This window comes from Desmodus rotundus, chromosome 5 (genome assembly GCF_022682495.2).
Source record: "Desmodus rotundus isolate HL8 chromosome 5, HLdesRot8A.1, whole genome shotgun sequence".
Taxonomy (NCBI): Eukaryota; Metazoa; Chordata; class Mammalia; order Chiroptera; family Phyllostomidae; genus Desmodus; species Desmodus rotundus.
Window position 1 is genome coordinate 91366718 of NC_071391.1, and position 20620 is coordinate 91387337.

A 20620-nucleotide genomic window follows, 5' to 3' on the forward strand; every position below is an offset into this window, starting at 1 on the left:
GTTGGTCCCACACTCTGCCAGTCTCGGTCAGGCCACAGCAACGTGAGTCCTCTCCGCCCCGGCTGCCCGTCTCAGCCCCTCCTACCCGTCTGGATGAATGTTTATTTTTTATTTCCTTGGTGTTGGACTTCCTTGCTGTTCAATTTTCTGTCAGTTCTGGTTGTGCGAGGAGGTGCAATGTGTCTACCTACGCCGCCATCTTGGTTCTCCCAATTTTTTTTATCTTAATTGCCTATTATATGCTAATTACAATGCTAGTCATGGTGTTACAAAGAAAAAGAGACAGCCTTAACTGTAAGAAACTCCCGACAGTTTAGCAGGAGAAGCAGCAGGGTCAGCAAATGTACTATATGAGATATAACAGGAGCATTCTGAGTGCACAGTGAGGAGAGGCAGTGAGCCTGAAACCTAGGTGCTCAGGCCAGGATTCCTAATTGAGTCCTGGGACTAAGCTCATTCTCCGATTTAGAGCAAAAGTCTTAGGAGCCCATAGCTGGGCCCACAGCTCTGGAGTCAACTAAAGATCTAAGTATGAAATCTGAAAAGCAGCAGTAATTTTCCCCCTTTCTTTTCCCTAAACAATGCTGGTTGTTGCCCTTAGATTCTCTTGTGCCTAATTAGGGGCTGAAGAAGCTAACAAAGCTATGATCAAATTTTATTGGAATTGTGAGTTTTATGGAATCATGCAGACATGAAAGGTAACTCACTCACTTTCAGGCTTGAATTTATTCAACAACTGTCCAAGTTAATGGACAATGAAAGCTACTGGAGGCTGAGCATTTAGACTACAATTCAGTTTATCTCTATTTTCTGTCAAGTAGAGAACCCAGAAATAGACCCCATAAATATAGTCAACTGGTCTTTGACCAATGGAGAAATGATAGTCTTCGACAAATGTTGCTGGAACAGCTGGACATCTACCTGCAAAAAAATTTAATCTAGCCCTGGCTGGTGTGGCTCAGTGGATTGAGTGCCAGCCTGTGAACCAAAGGGTCACCAGTTAGATTCCCAGTCTAGGGCACATGCCTGGGATGCAGGCCAGATCCCCAGTAGGGGGTGCATGAGAAGCAACCACACATTGATCTTTCTCTCCCTCTCTTTCTCCTTCCCTTCCCCTCTCCCTAAAAAATAAACAAATAAAATCTTCTTAAAAAATTTAATCTAGACACAGACCTTACACCCTTCACAAAAAGTGAACTGAAATGAATGCCAGAGGTAAATGTAAGGAATAAAACTATAGCCCTGGCTGGTGTGGCTCAGTGGACTGAGCACCAGACTACAAAGCAAAGGGTCACGGGCTGGATTCCCAGGCAGGGCACATGCCTGGGTTGTGGGCCAGGTTTCCAGTGTGGGGTGCACGAGAGCCATGCATTGGTGTTTCTCTCCTTCTCTTTCTATCTCCCTTCCCCTCTCTCTAAAAATGAGTAAATAAAATCTTAAAATAAAAAATAAAAATTATTAAACAAGAATAAAACTATAAAACTCCTAGAAGATAACATAGGAGAAAACCTAGATGACCCTAGATGACCCTGGATATGATGACTTTTTAGATAGAACACCAAAGACATAATTCATGCAATAAATAATTAATATGCTGAACTTCATTAAAATTAAAAACTTATACTCTGCAAAAGAAAGTATCTAGAGAATTAGAAGACAAGTCACAGATTTGACAGAAATTTTTTCAAAAGGCACATCTGATAAAGGACCATTATCCAAAATATTCAAAGGGCTCTTAAAACTCAACAATAAGAAAACAAACAACTGGGTTGAAAAAATGGGCCAATGACTTTAACAGATGGCTCACCAAAGGAGGTATACAGATGAAAAACAAGAATATGAAAAGATGTTCCACATCATATCTCATCAGGGAAAAGCAAATTAAAACAATGAGATACCATTACACACCTACTAGAATGGCCAAAATCTGGAACATGGAAAACAACAAATGTCGACAAGGATGTGGAGCAACAAGAACTCTCATACCTTGCTGGTGAGAATGCAAAATGGTACAGCCTCTTTGAAAGACAGTTTAGCAGTTTCTTATAAGACTAAAGGTACTCTAAAAATCCAGCAATTATGCTCCTTGGTATTTGCCCAAAGGAACTGAAATTTTATGTTCACACAAAAACCTGCACACAGATGTTTGTAGCGGCTTTATTCATAATTTCCAAAACTTGGAAGCAACCAAGATGTCCTTTAGTAGGTGGATAAATGGATAAATAAACTGTGGTACATCCAGACAACAGAATATTATTCAGAGCTAAAAAGAAATGAGGTATCATGCCATGAAAAGACATGGCGGAACCTTAAATGCATATTATTAAGTGAAAGTTAATCTGGAAAGGCTCTATACTATATGAATCCAATTATATGACATTCTGGAAAAGGCAAAACTATGGAGACAGTAAAAAAATCAGTGCTTGTGGGGTGGGGGTAGTGGAAGGGAAGCATGAATAGGCAGATCACAGAGGATTTTTAGAGCAGCGAAAAATAGTATGGTATTATGATGATGAACATATGTCATTATACTTCTTTCCAAGCCTGTATAGAATGTACAACACTAAGAATAAACTCTAAGTTAAACTATGGACTTTGGGTGATTGATTATGTTTCAATGTAAGTTCATCCTTGAAAAAATAAATGTGCTTTCTGATGAGTGATATTGATAATGGGGGAGTCTATGTATGTGTGGGGACATCTGTACCATCTTCTCAATTTTGTTGTAAACCTAACATCGCAAAAAAATAAGTTTTTTTTTTTAAGTTCAAATGGTTGAAAACCAGAGTCTTGGACAGTGCAGATAAATGTTTATCATTCACCTGAGTGAGATGTCGAGGTAGCCAGGATTGCTGAAGAAAAGGGTCAGCTCTGGCACCCATGAGTATACAAGGGAGAGTACACGTATGCCTGTGCATGTATGCATATATATATGCACAGATGGGCTCATGGGTAGCAGAGTAGTCCCTTTATATACTTAAATTACTACTGGAGGGTCCTCTTACTGTCTTTTTAAGATACCAAGCCCCTCTCAGCTAGCCTTTTCCTACTTCATGACATGAAATATTAGTCTTAATATAAACCCCATTCAAACATCAAGAAGAGTTAACTCTTAATCATTTATGTTTAGATTGTCCACATGAATATTATTATTTGTAAGAAATGTCTAATCCCAATTTTAGTTTTTCCCCTTTGGCTATTATATTTTTGAAGGGCCTCTCTTTTCCACAGGTCAATGCTTACCTCAGGAATGGTAACTATTTAAATTTTTATTAACCTAAGAAAAACCACAAGTATAGCTGTTTTGCCCCTTTAGCCCCTCATTAAAGTCTCAGCACATTCCAAAGCCAAATATATATGATTATTAAATTATCATTTGTCTGAAATATCTATTGCTTTCCATTGTGAATTATGAATAATTGACCTTCAGGATATCTGAGATATGAACTATTAGCCTCAATATAAGTCTTCAAATGACTTGACCTTAAGTAGTTACCATTCTCTCACTTACAAAATGAGGAAACCAATCTCTTCTCTGCCTTCAAGGCAGTTCTGTCAAAAACAAAAACAAAAAAACAGAATTCTGAACTCTTAACGGCCCTGCATTAATGTATGTCAGCTTTAGCACTAGTTTGGGGAGTAATACACTTAATTTGAAACATTTTTATCGTACCACTTGGTCATATGTACTCACATCACCCTGCAACAAAAGACACAGAAAAATCATCTAAACATCTTCTTATCAATAGTGGCATAGTGTATATTATCACTATACAAATTTATTTAGGAACAGTGAGATTCCTTTGAATCTCAACATTTCTTTGGATATGCAGGTTTTTTTTTAAGTTACCATTTCTAGAATGGCTTCATATTACATTTACATACTTGCTCACAAAGGAGACTTAAAATACCATTTCCGGGAAGTTAACAAGGATTCCTAGCCCATGTGGGAACTCTTGTGGGAGTTAGCATAGTATTTCACACCTTGGTATTTTTCGTTTCTCTTTTTTTTTAAAGAAGATAAAATATTACAGACATGTTCAAAATTCACACCTGAGTTAAACATTTTGCTGGAAAATTCCACATTAATGAGAGAAGTGCAAAAAGAGGAAAAGGGCTGTATATAAATATTTTGCCAGCATAATTGTTGCATGTTTGTTTTTGTGTTCTTCCTTCTATAGCCAGGATAAGGGAGAGAGAATAAGACAAGGAAAAACACAATGAAGGTGAGAATGAACAAGTGCTCCTTAACTCTGTGACAGGTGTAACAGACAGAGGAGCATCTGTACGTAGAGAAATATGCCCAGCAGACTGAGGGACTCAACCTTTTGTAAAGAGGAGGGAACTTGGAGAACAAAATCATGAATGGAGTTGGTTCTAGAAAAGGAGGCAGCACTAAAGAGAAAATTGGGTGAAAGAAATTTTGGCCAGAAAACTTTGCTGAACAGGGAAAACATCAAGGCTTTGGTGGAGACATCAAATTCAAATCCTTTCACAGATTTTAGAAGTAGTTCAGAGATTATGGCTAAAGTCAGAGTTAAAACCATTATCTCCCTTTTTGATAGTTTGGCACGCCAGACAAAAATGGCTGTCCCCAGAATGGGTTAGGGAATAATGGCAAGATGTCCTTTCTCTGAAACACCACTGCCACAGTGATGCTGTCCGAAATATTTACAACTAGAGGATGGAGGTGGGCCACAGGCAAGGAAGTTCAAATTCTAGCATTGGTATATATTTCAATAACACTAGAAGTCAACACATGGTTCAATCACAGTTTAAATCTCCCGAGGCCCTTGCTCATTAAGAAGGCAAGAGTTTAGGTTCAGTGATAGTGGGAATTCTCCTCTGCTCTTCTGAGAGTAATCTGTTCATACAGAGAAGGCACGACTCCCTTCCTTCCAATGGGGAATACAGAGCCAGGTGGAATAGGAGAAACTTTTTGGTCTCAGTGGAGGTAGGTGGGATGATTCCATCGGTACCAAGATCTGGAAGGGAGAAAGAAACAAGTCAATTGTAAAGCTGTTAATGTGATGAGGGAAGATGGGAATGGATAGTGACCACTAATAGGTACAGGGTTTCTTTCTGGGATGGTATGTTCTGGAATTAGATAATAATGAGAGTTGTGTGGCCTTGAGAATACATTAAAGACTACTGAATTGTATACTTTAAAATGATAAATTTTATGGTATATGAATTATATCTCAAAACAATATTTAAAATGTACATTACATTGTTTTCTGTATCTCTCTCTCTCTCCTTTTTTTTTTTTTTTTTTTTTGTTGGAGGTAGCTGAGGAGCTCCAACTTTTGGGGCTATGCAACAGTTGGCCTTGCTGAACTACCTGGGTTTGGACAAGTAGATTCATCTCTCCTGACAAGCTCAGATCTTTAACCTATCACCTAACTTTCAGATCTCTCTTTTGTTCTGAATCAGGGAAGAATCTCTCAAGGTATCAGCTATGAAAATACTTTTTAGTAGATTCTTTGACTCAAGAGGCTACTTTCCCCCAACAACATCCTATTACTTCCCTCTCTCACTGTGCCAGCCATGTTCAAAGCTCAAGTCCACATTACAGTGCCCCCAGAACAGGGTTACTGGCATTATGTGGAGAACTCCTAAGCCCAGTGAAGGGCTTGACCCTTCTTGACAGGAATGTTTGGAAATTTCCACCTTCCCAGTGAGGATGGACATTTTGGCTTTGTTGACATGAGCTCCTTGCCAGGAATGCTCACTGGCTGAAGCTTCTCTTTTAAGTCCAACTCCCCAGGGATAAAGTCCAGTTTGGCTCTCCACTCTGTCCCCACCCTGCCACCCCATTCCCTTTTTCCAACCCAGTGACAGCTTTCTCTCCCAAGGTTTTGACCTAGCTTTTCACATGCCCCTTGGCCCTGCTGGATTGTTACTGTTCTCTCCCCTTCCATCTTACCCTGAAGAGTTAAAAGTAGAGGAGTTCACTGTTGCTTTGGAGTTATTTTGAGATGCAGTGGGGCTGCTTGCATGAAGTCCTGAGCTAGGAGACGAAGGCCTGCTGTTGTTCCCAGGGGAACAGGGTGATGTTACTGAGGATAAGGAGAGGCAAAAACAAGGGGAAAGTAATGTGGTTGGGTCCTGCTTGGACCTTGTGGCATGGCCCTTCAAAACATGTATCCCCAAAGGAATCTTACCCTCTCCGTAGCCCCACTTATCTGTCCAGCTCCTGCCATATTAGCATCAGTACCCAGCTCCAGAGGTTTTTTGTTTGTTTGTTTGTTTGTTTTTAATCATGAATGCTCTCCTTAGACCAGGCTCTGAAGAGCTGCATGGATGGTTCTACAAGTCTTAGACTTGTCAAACAGAAGGACAGGTGCCAAAATCATCCTATTGTAGGACACACCCTGGGCTGGGCATATGCAGCCCCAGACCAAGAGGCAGGATGGGAAAATGAACAAGAAACCTCAGGATGGAAGAGTGTGGGAATGAAAGAAAAGTACACAAGGAAGGAAAAGAGAGCCTGAGAGTGCAATTAAAGATTGCCAGCCTCCATAGTAGTCTCATCTCCACAAACAAATGGTACATGGTCTTCTAGAAAGAGTACAACAAGGAATGAGGTGACTCAAGTCTAGGTCCCAGCAGCTCTGTGGCCTGTGGCTTCCCTTCCCTGAAACTCATTTTTGTCCTCTGTAAAATGGCAGATTTAAATTAAACTGAGCTCTTGTATTTGAGTTCTACAAACAACATTACATGGGTAAGGTGACATATATTTTACCATCCAAAGTAAGATATCTTGAAGAGTGGAAAGGAGTGCTATTGATAATTATGTCAGGACAAGAGGCTGACACTAGGATTATCCTGGGCACATCCAGACATATTTAGCTTTTTGAAATGTTATAGTACTCTTTGAAAAGTACAGTTCTGTACAAAATTGGTTTGGAAAACCCTCCCTTCTGTTAGCCTTTCATACAGCTTCTTTAGGAATGTATAATGTACTTGAGTGCTGAGACGTACTGTAATCAAAACAAAATGAAACATAAACACTTATTTAAACTTTGCTTACTCAGTATTTCCTAAACTTACTTGATCATGGAACCCTTTTTCTCCAAAACAGACTTTAATATCTTTTTGAAATACATTTAGAACCGTTATTCTCAGTTCTAATATCCCATTATTTAATGGAATTCTTGCGTAATTCAGAAACTTCATTTTAAAGCTCACCTGTTCCAGGCATGGTGCTATGGACAGGAGGGATGGAGTGGGGGCCCAGAGACCCAGAGGGAGAGACCTGAAAGGCAACAGAAGCTTGTAAATGTCCATTTCCACCCCATTCTCCAACCTTTGTTGCTTCTCCCAGGATGCTGGGTGCCATCTCTGCAGAGGTAAGGTCTTAGCTTCCTTGACAATTTCTAGTCCAAACCTACATCCTGTCCCATTTCATAGAAAGGTCTTTGGACCACGTATATCCAACTCCAGCTCTATCCTTCTCCCACAGCTCTCTGCTGCTGACACCCAGACCTGCCCACCCTGCTGTGTCTCCCCTGGCAAGGTTTCTTTGGAACTGCCAGGTTGAAGCTGTGCTTGAGTGCTCTAGCAATGAAAGGAGCATGCCCCCGTAGACTCTGCTGTGGCAGACACTATTTTTCAGTCTTTACTTCTTCCTTGGTAAAAAACTTTTGCTTTTGCACAGGGCAGCAGAGCACCAGTCCTAACAACCCTGTCTCAGGCTTCCCAGCCTCATGCATGAGTGGACCATCAGCTCTCCAGAGATAACTGGAGGAGTTGAACTTTGGTTTCTGAAGATTTTATTTTGCCCTGGAGACCTCACAACAACATCAAGTCTAAGATTTGAAAGGGACCTAAGATAATTTAGTTTAACCTCCCACAAAGTTCAGGAATCTCCCCCTCAGTATTACTATCCTAGAACATAGAAAAAGATGAAATATACAGAATGGACTTTGGAGCCCAACAAATCTAGGGTAAGACCTGGCTCCACTATCAACTATCTGGGTGACTTTGGGCAAGTTACCTAATCCCATTGAGATTTGGCTTTCTCGTCTGTAAAATACTACTAATGATTCCCTTATAGGTCCTTTTAATTAAGATTTAATGATATAATGTTCATAGAGCTTCCAACTCAACACCTGGCAAAGTATACCAGACTTGTTCAATGTTAGTTCCCTTCCTTCCTGAAAGAAGCTGTTAGCTGCCTTGTCTGTAGAACCTGTTCACATTTTCATTTGAACTGAAATCTTCATACATTCTTTCCCCTCATTCTTCTCATGCTGACAGGGGAAGCTCTGGTGAATTTATTTTTTATCCTCACCTGAGGATATGTTTTCCCCAGTATACTGGGGTTTTTTTCTAGTTGATTTCTTAAAGAGAGTAAAGAGGAGAGAATAAGAGAGAGAGAGACATCACTGTGAGAGAGAGAGAGAGACATCAATGTGAGAGAGAAGCATTGATTGGTTGCCTATTGTACACCCGCCGACTGGGGATGGAGCCTGCAACCCTTTTGTGCCCTGACCAGAATCAAACTTGTGACCAACACTCCAACTAACTGAGTCACACCAGCCATGGATGAGGAATGTTTTATTATTATTATTATTATTATTATCATCATTGTTGTTGTTCAAGTACAGTTGTCTCCATTTTCCCCCCACCACTCACCCTACCCCAGCTACCACCACCTCACACCCCTGATCCCACCCACCCTTGGTTTTGTCCATGTGTCCTTTAGAGTTGTTCCTGAAAACCCTTCCCCCGCTCTCCCCCATTATCCTCTCCTACCTCCCCTCTGGGTACCACACTCCAACCAACTGAGTCACATCAGCCACAACTGATGAATGCTTTTTTAAAGAAATTGAGAAGTTTCTGCTCAGGGAGTTGTGATTTGATATTCCTTCCCTCCCCAATTTGTAACATCCCATCCCAGCAGGGTTCCACATATACTCACTTCCTGTGGTAAGCATGGTAAGAGATGTTATCAATAATCTCCCTCCCTTTTCTTCCACTTTCTGCTGCCACATCCAAGAAATTTGTTGTTTTTAAATAAATAATGTATTTAGTCACTGTGACCAGCTTCTAAGAGGTTTCCTTCTGGAGATAGGTTATGCATATGCAAGCAGACATACATATGGCTCCCCCTTTTTAATTTTTTATATTAATAGTAGGATTCTGCCCACATTGGTCTGCACCATTTGCTTTTTTTTCTGCTGAATGGTATATTTTGATGATTATTTCATATCAGAAGCAGAAAAAAATTATGTCCTATTCCCAAGGAGACTGCCCCAATGACACCTGAGGAAAAGATAGGGTCAGAACATTTTCTCTATCTGCTTTTTTCATAACAGCACAAGTATTAATTATTTGTACAATATCTCCCCCTTACCACTAGGCTGTGGAATTCATGAGGGCAGGATGATGTCAGTGTGGTTCACTGTTACACCCTCAAGTGTCTACTATAGGGCCTGGAACTTTGCAGGTGCTCAGCAAATGTGTGTTGAATGAATGATGACAATGAGTCAGGCTCCTTCACAGGTCTTTCATAACCTCACTGCTTTTCTCCATGCTGGTGCCCTTGGTTGGGATTAAACCAAAGCAAAAGCCTATCTCCCATCTACTGTAAACAAAGCACCAAATCTAAAGATTCCAATGTTCTTGTGACATGATCCAATTTCCTTAATGTGGCCTCCAACACCTTCCAACACCTCTACCTCCCACTCGGAGGAGCCTCCTTCCTCACACTCTCTTTCACTCCCTGGGTTCCAGCCCATTCAAGCCTTCTGTGCTTCCTCTCCCCACCACCCCAGCCTCAGGGCCTTAGTGCACACTGTTTCCTCTGCCTAGGATGTTTTTCCCTATTCTCTCTCCTCCTTCTTCTCCAAACTCACACTTTTCCCCATTAATGTCCACTCATTCTTCTGCTGTCAAGTTTCAGCATCATTCCTCAGAGAAGCTCTGACACCCTGGACAAAATTTGGTCCCTGCAATACCTGTACATCTTCTCCGAAGGCTTCAGCACAAACAGCATTTGTTTATGTCTGTTTTCCCTGCTGGACTGTAAGCGGGAATCACAGGTGTCCTGTGCTCCATTCTATCCCACTGTCAAACATATGGTGGGTGCTCAAGAATATTTGAAGCCCTGGCTGGCATAGCTCAGTGGATTGAGCATGGGCCTGTGAACCAAGGGGTTGTCAGTTCCATTCCCAGTCTAGGGCACATGCCTGGGTTGCAGGCCAGGTCCCCTGTGGGGGGTGCATGAGAGGCAACCACACACTGATGTTTCTCTCCTTTTCTCTCTCCTTCCTTTCCCCTCTCTCTAAAAATAAATAAATAAAATCTTTTAAAAAAGAAATATTTAAGAAAGGAATAATGAATGAATGAATATCACATTGACTCCAACTTAAAATTCTAATGGATTATCATTGTTTATAGAGTATTTTGGTATCAAGGCCCTTTATGATCTGGCCTTCATCAATCTCTGTCTTTTTTCCAAATCCAACTCTAGCCAGACTAAATTGGTGTGATTCTCCAAAAGCATCATGTTGTTTTAGAATTCCATGCTTTCTCACAGACCATTCCTTCTGCCCTGAATACCAATTTTCATGCTAACTTCTAATGTGTTCTTCAAATAAAATAGTGTCAGCCCTCTCAGACCCAACTTGTGTTTTTCATCTGTGTTCCTATAGCACGCCTATAAATCTCACACCTGTTTTACCCCTTACATCTATTTCATTGCAATGTCTTGTCTTTTCTGCTTCTCCTTATCAGTTTCTTCCCTTGATACTCTTCTTTTGCCAATCTCTCAAATGCTAGTGTTCTACCGGATTGAGACCTGTACTTTCCTTTTTGCTTCCTCTGTACAGACTCCATAGGTGAGCTCCTCTTCACCCAGTATTTCAACACCATGTGTATGTTTATAACTCCCTGATCCATGTCTCTATCCCAGCCTTCTCTCCTACCCTCCAGACCTATAATCCTAAGTGACCATGGACGTTGCCACTTGGATGTCCCACAGGCCTCACTGAACATCATAATAATGGAAAGAACTAAAATTATCACTTTTTCCAGTTCCCAAACTAGCTCCTCCCCTGTGTTTTCTTGTTCCATCCATAGCGTCATCATCATCTACCCAATCAGCCCACCCTGAATTCTGAGAAACATCTCCGAGTGTTTGCTTTCCTTCATCACTCTCCATGTCACCACCCAATTTTCAGTTTATCAGCCAACATCTAATAATTCTACCTTCTAATTATGTCCTGAATCTTTCCCATCCCCCTCATTCTTACCACCTGGGTTTGCTTCAGCCTTCATTTCTCTACTGGATAATTGCAATCAAGTCCTTACTATTCTCCCACGCTGTCAAACTACCTTATTTATACTGCAGGCAGTTATGATCATTCTAAAAAGCAAATATGATCATGCCAGTGCCCTATTTAAAAATTTTTCAATGACTTCTCCAAGCCTTGACATTTTTTAGCATTGCAAACAGTCCCTTCAGTCTGGCCTTTGCTGATCTATACATCCTCATCTTTCAACATTCCTCCACATGGAACCACTGGTGGTTCTGTGAATACTCCCTGATCTGTATCATTATTCTCATACTTTCCCCCTGTGAAAATTCCACCTCACCACTTATCTGCCTCTTCACTATTTTTGCCTTTTACACTTAGACTAGGTATTATTTATGTCCTTGGGGAAGCCTTTCTAACCATTACTTCCCAAGGCTTTGTTAGCTGTGACTCTTAAGTTCTCCTAAAGAAGTTATGTTGTTTATCATTTGTTTATTTGTCTATCTCCCTTGCTAGACAATGAGGTCCCCTGGGAGAGGGGACAAACAATACTTATTTGTGTATCCCAGGACTCTGCACAAAAAATGATACGTAGTACATAGTCAATAAATGCTTGGTGAAAGAATGAACAATGGTGTAGTTTTATGAAACAGCTATGTCCCTCCCTGGACAAGGATGAATTTTGTTTATCCTTAGTGCTAAAAGACTTAAGGACATCACCATTAACCTCAGTTCCTTTAACCTTAAACCATCACCATCCCCAAGGGTGGAGAAGAACATTCCCACACCCACCCTCTAGGCATCATCTCTCTCCAGGACAGAGAAGATATTTTCTACTCTCGAGGTCTGCCAGTCCAAGTTATTCCCAGCCCTGACTTCTTCCCTGACCACCATAATTATAGATATAACTGTCTGCTTAACACTTCCTTTTGGATATCTAGGAGTCATGTCCAACTTAATATGACAACTCTAAATTCTTAGTTTTTCCTTTCAAAACTATTCCTCTTGAGTCTTAATAATCTCAAAAAAAAAAAAAAAAAAAAAAAAAAAAAGCAGAATCTTCCAACCAATTGCTAAGGCCAAAACCCTTGATGTCATCTTTACCTTATTTCTCATACTCTACATCTGAGCTGTAAGCACATCTTGTTGGCTCCACAGTTGAAGTATATTCAGAATCCAACCACTTCTCACCACCCTAGCCCAAGCCTCCACCACTCAGCCTGATTACTGTAATTCTGCTAGCCAGTCTCCTGTTTCCACGCAGATTATTTACTGCACAGCACCTCATGTCAGCCAGCTCAGGCTTCTCTGCTCAGAGCCCGCCAGTGACTTATTTCACACAGACTAAAAGCCAGGTTCCTTTCAATGGCCTCCAATTGAGACCTTAGATAGTCTGCTTCCTGTTATTTCTCTTACTTCATCTCCTACTTCTCACCTTCCTCCTTACTGTACTCCAGCTACACTGGCATTCTTGCCGTTCCTTTAATATGCCAGGTAGTCTCATTTACTGGTCCCCTTCCTAGAACACCCTTTCCTTGAGGTATTTCTCTTTCAACACTTAGATCTCTGATCAAATGTCACCTTATCAGAGAATTCCTTTGACCTATTAAAAAAAACCTCCTCACTATAACTTTCTATCTCCTTACCTTTCTTTATTCTTTATATTACATATTTAGTATAAAGCATCTATTTGCTGATTTATTTACTTCATGCACCCATCAACCCCAAACCCCCACCTTCCCCAGGATAGAGAAGACCTTTTGCACTCTAGGCATCACCTCCCCCTGTGCTTGGCAGGCAGCTTATTTCCTGGCCACTCACCAGACGGGAAGTATAGATGGGTGATTTAATGGGTGCAGTGACAGGACAGTTGATTCGCTTCTCCTTTTGGCGTCGGTTGCAGAACCAGACCCTTACCACCTCCTTCTCCATGGACAACTGCTCTGCAATCATGGATATCTCCTCTGAGCTAGGTTTGGGGTTCTACACAGACAGAAGTGAGAGAGGGTGGTCAGAAGAAAGGAATAGGGTCAAGAACAGGCAGTGGGGGACAGATGTTCCAAGGAAGCAGGATAGAGAAAATAGATGGATCAAAAGCTTTAGAATCAGACCTAGGATGGAATACTAGCTTATAATTTACTGTGCGTCCTTAAGAAATTTTCTTAACCTCTCTGAGCCTCAGTCTTATCATTAAGAGATGAGAATCATAATAATGCCTACTATGAAAGATTATTGTGAAGATTAAATGAGAAAATGTGTGTAAACTGCCAAACCCAGGGCTTGACACAGGTTCCCTTCTTACTCCTTTCTTCAAGAGAAGTTCTGAAAAGAAGGGTCCATTGGTGAGTTATGTGGGGCCAAGAAGAATCTCCAGAACCCATGCTCTCTTCTGTGTTCTTTCCCCATAATCTAGTATATTTCTCTTGAGGCATTGCTTCCTGTCCTACCTCAAAATAGGAAATGATAAAGCTGAAATATGTGAATCCATCAAGAGTGTGGAAATATATATCACTCTCTTGTTCTGACCCCTCCCACACCTACCCAAACTTTGATCTTAGCCCTCTTTCCCTACACCTTCCCTCACTCTTGTTGCTCTGAGAATCCTAATCAGAAGGAAAGGCCAGCTCTTGTCATGCTGCCAGCAGGATGCAGCCATCAAATCCTTGAGCCAGATGCACTGCAGTCTACCGGAGGGGCAGCAGTCCTGGAGGCCTGGGACCAACAAGGTGGAAGTAGGCCATATGTACCTTCTTTAGGGACCTGTGTGGTAGAGATACAGGCTCTGGAGGTTGGTACCTAAGGGAACCTGATTAGAAACTGTTTAGATCATACCTGTTTTTCCCTCTTCTCTCCCCCAGCTTCCATGGGGGCACATAGTTGATACTATTAGCTTCACATAACAGGCTCAAGAATATACTTTTGCTACAAGTTAAAAAATGTATTTATAATATGATTACAAGTATTTATATGTACGTGGAAAATGAAATAGAAGGAAATACATTTAGATGGCATTTAATGATGACTGTTTTCTTTCTACAACCTGTATTTTCCTAATTGTTTACAATAAACATTTATTACATATATAATTTGAAAAATACAAAACAATGCCTAGAAAATAAAGAATTTACATACAATACCCTGGCTGTGCTCCCTTTTCTTTAACTGGGTATAGAACTACACCCTCTTCTGGGATGCTATATCCCATTCTTTAAATCTTCCAGTGAGAGGGACATTGTCACCCCAAATAGATGTCAGGGCAAAAAGGGTCAATGGGGGAAGAAGTTCCTGGAATTAGAGATAAAGGGCAGACTTTCACTCAAACACCTGGATGACTATAGAGCAAGTGTGTCATTGCTTTCTGACCCCTTCCCAGGGCAGGTGTATGGTGCTGAGGGGTTTGCTCGAAGGGCCTTGTATGTGTCTGCTCAACCACCTGTGGAAGTTGGCCCACTGCTCCCACCCAGAGGAGCCACTCACATCTTGAAATCTCTTCTCCAGAGTCAGGCGAATGTTGGTCTCAATACTGGTGCGTTTCTTCCTCTTCCTACCAAACACTTCATTGAGGGTGGGGTAGGAGCTTGGGGTGTTCACTGAGGGGTCTGATGGAGAGGATTCTGTTGGAAGGTGAAAGAGCAAAGGAAGCTCAATGAAGGGAATGGACAGTCAATCCCATCTTCATGGACCTGAGATCCAACAACTCTTCTGGGTGGGTTCTACAGTATATTATCAGGACTAGGCCCCTCTTCCCAACCTGGGGAACAAGACAGACCAAAAATACTGCTTATTCTCATTGCTCCAGGAAAAGATCCTTCATGACTCCCACAGCAATGCCTCCAGTGTTTGCAGCCATGGTTTAGGGACACCCAGATATCATCAGTGTGTGTGGGTGTGAGTGGGTATAAGCAGAGCCTCTGCAAGTTAATACTCCTGAGTCTGTCTTTTATAACAGGGGTCCCCAACCTCTGGGCTACGTACTGGTACTGGTCCGGGCCTGTTAGGAACCAGGTGCACAGCAGGAGGTGAACTTGAAGGTAGTGAGCTTGAATCATCCCAAAACCATACCCTTCCCTGGCCCTTGCCCACCATCCATGGAAAAATTGTCTTCTATGAAACTGGTCCCTGGTGCCAAAAAGGTTGGAGACTGCTGCCTTATAAGTATGCCTGAGCACCAAATACAATGTAAACTGGCACTTTGAGCTAAAAGCAATGGCACTTGGTGGTAGAATGTTGGTATTGAAGCTACTTTTATTCCCCAGTATAAATGTTGGAGCTAAGGCTGTTTAATTGATAGGCAGGAATATCCCTTAGGAAGGATTTAGGTGTCAGGTGGGGGACCACACTAGAAATGATCTGTAAGGTCCTTTCCCAAAGATCCTAAGACCCTTTGATCTCATCTCTCACTTTAATACTTCTTTTTTTAAATCCTCACCTGAGGATATGTTCATTGATGAGAGAGAGAGAGAGAGAGACCCAAGATACTGATAGTGAAGAAGTAGCTGAGAAACTCTGACCGTGACAACAAATTCTTCCATTCAGTATTCCAAACACTTGTCCCTTAGCTTACTTTCCTGACCTGCTGGAATGCCTCCCTGGCCACCACACCTGACTGAATTCTCCTGCAAACTCCCCTCCTGCTGTAAGACTTTTCTGACCAGTCTAGCTCACAGTAACTCCATGTCCTCTGAAAACCCAGTCAAGAATTAGCCAGATAAAGACCTTCTGTTGTGTCTACTGCCTCCTCCTACAAGTGAGACTTTAGGAAATCCACTTCCCTATCCCCCTGACCTAGACCTAGTCCAGACAGCAATCTGTGTAAGTGTGTAGCAACCCTTGTCTCTAGCCAGCTGTCCTGAGATCTATGCTGGGTGGGTCTGGGTTACAGAAGGGAAAGGGTGCAAGTCTTCATGGTCACGGATCTAAAGCCATGTCCTCCAAAGGGCTTTCTGAGTAATAAAGCTGACATTTTCTCTCCACTTGCCTGTGTCTTATTTCTCAATTGGTTCCAGACTAGGGAGGAGGAGAAAGAGGTATAATGTATGGACTGCCTAAAGCCCCAACACAGAGAAGTCACTAGCCCCTTCCCTGCAGAATTTTCTAGGGCACAATCCACCCTTATGTCCCTGAGGCCTACCTGCATCACTCAGCCACTTCTCCAGCAGTGGCTTGAGTTTGCACATGTTCTTGAAGCTCAGATTGAGGGCCTCAAATCGCGAGATTGTGGTCTGGCTGAAGTCATTGCCATACAGCTTTCCCATTGCCAGCCCCACGTCTCCCTGTGAGTGGGATTGAAAGGAAGTAACTTGAGAAACAAAATGCTTCTCTTCTTGGTCCACATTCCCCACCACCCTGGCAGCAATCACACACCCAATGAAATTGCAAGCACCCACCTATCACCTTGGCTCCTTTCTAGGTTTTTTTTCTAAGATGAAGACACCGAGTGGGCCATGCCCATGTGCCTGACCCTTGTCTGGCTCTCATTTACTTCTCTCGCCTCTACTGGCAATACCCTCATTTTCTCTACCAACAGCAACTGTGCCTTATTTTTAGGAAACACAGGAACACAATGGGATTGCCCTAAACACATCAAGCCTCCTTGAAACCTGCACTCGGGAAGCCTAGTTTCCACTCACTCAACCCAATTTCTTCCATCTTCTCCCACAAAACCAAACCTGTGTGAAGCCCAGCTTAATGCGCCTCTGCTTGAAGGTCTTGGCAAACTTCTCCAGCTCCTCCAGGTCACTGGGTTCATCAGCCCCTCCAGTGTTGGGCAGATGCTTAGGCAATGGGAGATGCTGGGATACTTCCAGGTGGGGTTCTAAAGAGGATCCTGGCAGCCCAGGGCGTCCAGCTGCCTAAAAGGGGACACAAGCCAAGCAGATCCACAAACAGTCAACATATCAAATGGCATTTTCTGATATTTTGTACTAATAGGCTTGTTCAGAGGATGACAGATCCCTGGCTACATTGGACTCCTACTGTTTGCAATAGCATGGAAGTGGAAACTGGAGTTTCTATGAATGGATAGCAAATACCTAGAATAATGGGTAGAAACAGTAGGAGTGTGGGACAGGGAGGTAGCCTTCTGAGTTTTATTCTATGACTCACTGACTCTGAACATTTATCTTCCTCCGTTCAGTTTTCTACCATAAAAGGAGCTAACAGAGTTGTTTACAAAGATTTCAAAAAGAAGTCTCAAGACAAGGAAAAGGATTTTTGCTTTGTCCATTCTTTTCCCACAAAGCAAGGTTACTGAGGTGATCAACAGGCATTAAACAAAGATAACAGAGGACATCTGAGACTCATTACATGAATAGAATTTCCATAAAATCTCAAACTCTTGTGATTGCCATTTTACTTTCCAAACCATCATTTTCTTTCAAGAGAATGTTTTGGGTTTTGCCTTTTTTTTTTTTTTAAATCAAAGGCATTCTAGTGCTATCTAAATGAACCTTGATCTCGTTTGTTATTGTCAGGAGAAATGGTTTCTTTAGTTTATTTTCATAGGAAAATAGACTTTTAGACCTAGAATCCTTGTTGTACCCATTTGAGGTCAGGAGTGAATTGAGCACACGAAGACATTTATCATTTCACAATAAGGAATGAAGCCCAAGCCTAGAGGCCCAGGCATTGTTCCAGTGTAGGGGCCACTGCCCATGTGGACAATGTGGCCCTAAGTCCACTTTCTTCTCCCTCCTTCCCAGCTCACTCTTTTCCTAGATTGGGGTTAACTTTATTTGTTTTCTCATCAAAGATATTCAGTTTACCATTAAGATAGGCGTCCTTATGATGAGGAAGGTGAAAGGACCTGAAAGAAGTTAAGGACTCTTTTCCCCAATGTCTTTTAGAACAGAATGATTTAAAACCATTATGGAAAGATCCTGTTTTGCAGGGAGGGAGTGGCATAGACCAGACCTTCAAGACAAAGTTTCAGTCTTCTTTGAGGCTTTCTTTTCATTAAATTACTTGTCCTTTCATTTGACAAACACTTATTAAGTTCTTTGCTAGACTTTCACTCTCCACCCTTCACATCCAATTAGATAAACCAAATTGCACTGACTCAACTTCCCCAAACATTTCCTCATTGATCCCCTTCCCTTTATTCTTGTTGTTATAACCCTAAGCCAGTCCCTTATTACCACTGTCCAAGATGATCTTAATAACTTTCTCTCCTGGCTCTCACATTTATAAGATGTGAGTTGATCTTGAGGAAAGCCGTCAGGAGGAAGTGGAAGAGCTTAAGACTCATGTCCCCATTTGTATTAGCCACTAGATGGCGCTCTCCTTCCAGGTGTCTTTAGTGGACTCTAGCCTTCTATGGCCAGGGCCCTTAGTGGTCCGTGGAGAATCTTAGCATAGAGAAGGGACGTTAGAATCTCTGCAGTCTTCTGTGCATCCACTTCTGCACAGCCATCTCATGCAGCTGTGTAGGTTTACTGTGGAGCTAGGGGAGGAGTTGCTGCTACAGTACAGCTCCCACTACTCCTGCCAAGCCACACACCCTAACACGAGGCCACATCTAGCCAGCATGAGAGGTGCCTTTTATTCTAATTGGAAAACAAGTTCTGTGTAGAACCATGGCAGCTCTCCAAACGGCCCCTGTTGCAGACCTTAGTCCTTCTGACCCATGAACATATGCCCAGTGCAGTAGGTGGTCTAGAATAGGTCTTATGTGAGACTCAGAGGTAAGAGCCACTGGCTTTGTGGTCTTGAGACATCAGGCCTATGGGATTCTGGGCTTTCCGTGGGGCTTGTGAGCACCCAGGTTGGGCTGGCCATTACCTTGGCGTCCCTGGGAAGTTAGCTGGCCTCTGGTTTTGAGATAAGTGATGCTAGGTTCTGACTGGAGATTGAGTGGAGTGCCTGGATAATGGAGCAGGATAGCCCAGGAGCTAAGATCCCTGGTTCTCAGTCTGACTTCACCAGTGATAAAGGGTCAGTAATTTTCTCTGGCTGTGGCTTTAATTTTCCCATGAGCCAACAGAGCTAATCCCCGGCTATTCCCTCTTCCCAGAGAGGTAAGAGCACCTTTAAGGAGTTGAGGGGAAACCAATGAGTTTAACTCCATCAAGAGCTGAGAAATTCCTAGAGGAAATAGGAAAAATGTTGTTTACCTGGGATGCCAGGCCAGGTCCAGCCTGTGGGAGGAGAAGAGAGCTTTGTTGCTGTGGAAAGGGGAGAAGATTTGGCTGTAGACCTGGGTAAGAGGGGAGGGACAAAGGAACAAATGAATAAAATCCAGGCCATCTGGAAGACATGCTCTGCAACTTTGGAACCATGATAACTCTCATCACCCCTTACTAAATAATCAAGTCCCTCACCCACCTTAAGCCCTGTGGAGAGGCCCCCACAGGTACTGCCAGGCATTGCCACACACAGGCAGAGGCAAATCAGACATAGGGATAAACAGATGTAAACAGCAGTTTCGAAACCAGTCTTTCTGCTTGCTCCCCTACCTGGGGTGGTGCAAAGGCTGAGGAGGGTCAAAAACAATCTGATCTGGAATCTGATAACCAGGGCTGGAGAAATCCAAGAGGCAAGAAGATGCATGGTGAATACTAAGATTTTGAGCTGAAGCTGAGAATTTCTGTTTTGCCTGCAGAAGTAGCTGGACAGCTACGTATGCTCAGCCAAATCTGCAAGTGTATCAGAACAAGTGGATGGGGCTATACAGCTCCAAAGAGCAGTGAACAATTGACCAGAGGCTCTTGGCAGGACATTTTACACTTAGGAGGAAGGACTCAGAGAGAAGGGGAGACCAGAAACTGAGCCTCTGGAAACTCTATCTGGTGGTATGGATTCTACCTGCTCAGTCCACTGCCTGAGGATTGCTTTCTCCTTCCCTCTCCTGGAAACTGTCCATGAAGATATCTGTCTGGTTAGTGGTTGTGACAGTGGCCTTCCTCTATGAAAGGTCACAGCCAGGACCTCTCATTCTCACTTCAGGGAGGGGCCATCAAACTACCAAAGCAGACGATGTGGTGGGTCACCCCAATCACTCAGCACAGAGCAGAACCTTGGGGTTTCTGCTGTCCCTAAGTTGTTTTACATCACTAAGGTACGGCATCGACTAATGATGACCTTTATGCTCCTCAGGCTAAAAAAAGTCAGACTTAATTTTTTCTTATTAAAATAAATAGGCAAAAACCCTGGACTGGGAGTCCAGAGGCCTGAGTATTAATTGTAATCTAACGTTTACCGTATGTTGCGTTTTAAAGGTTACAAAGCCTTTTCACATGCATCATTTCAAATAACCCTCAATAACCTTGTGAAGTAGAGTTTTACTACTTTTCCATTTTTATGGAGGGGGAAATAAAACCTCAAAGAAGTTAAGGTAAGTTTCCTAAGGATACACAGCT

The 20620-nt window shown here is 42.4% G+C and overlaps 1 protein-coding gene across 4 annotated transcripts in view; it reads right to left on the reverse strand.

Moving 5' to 3' along the window:
• Nucleotides 1-1731: 1731 nt before the first annotated feature.
• POU2F3 (POU class 2 homeobox 3) overlaps nt 1732-20620 on the reverse strand; it is a 103725-nt gene continuing 84836 nt past the window's right edge. For 3 of the 4 annotated variants that reach the window (XM_045202997.2, XM_045202996.2, XM_045202998.2), the window contains 8 exons: nt 19376-19458; nt 16934-17116; nt 16396-16537; nt 14742-14878; nt 13086-13247; nt 7192-7258; nt 5927-6059; nt 1732-4985 (listed from right to left, as the gene is read on the reverse strand). In XM_045202997.2, coding sequence (XP_045058932.1) covers nt 4946-4985; nt 5927-6059; nt 7192-7258; nt 13086-13247; nt 14742-14878; nt 16396-16537; nt 16934-17116; nt 19376-19458 — 947 coding nt within the window. In that variant the 3' untranslated portion in view covers nt 1732-4945. The remainder of the gene's footprint in view (nt 4986-5926; nt 6060-7191; nt 7259-13085; nt 13248-14741; nt 14879-16395; nt 16538-16933; nt 17117-19375; nt 19459-20620) is intronic. The other variant, XM_045203000.2, reaches the window with a different exon arrangement.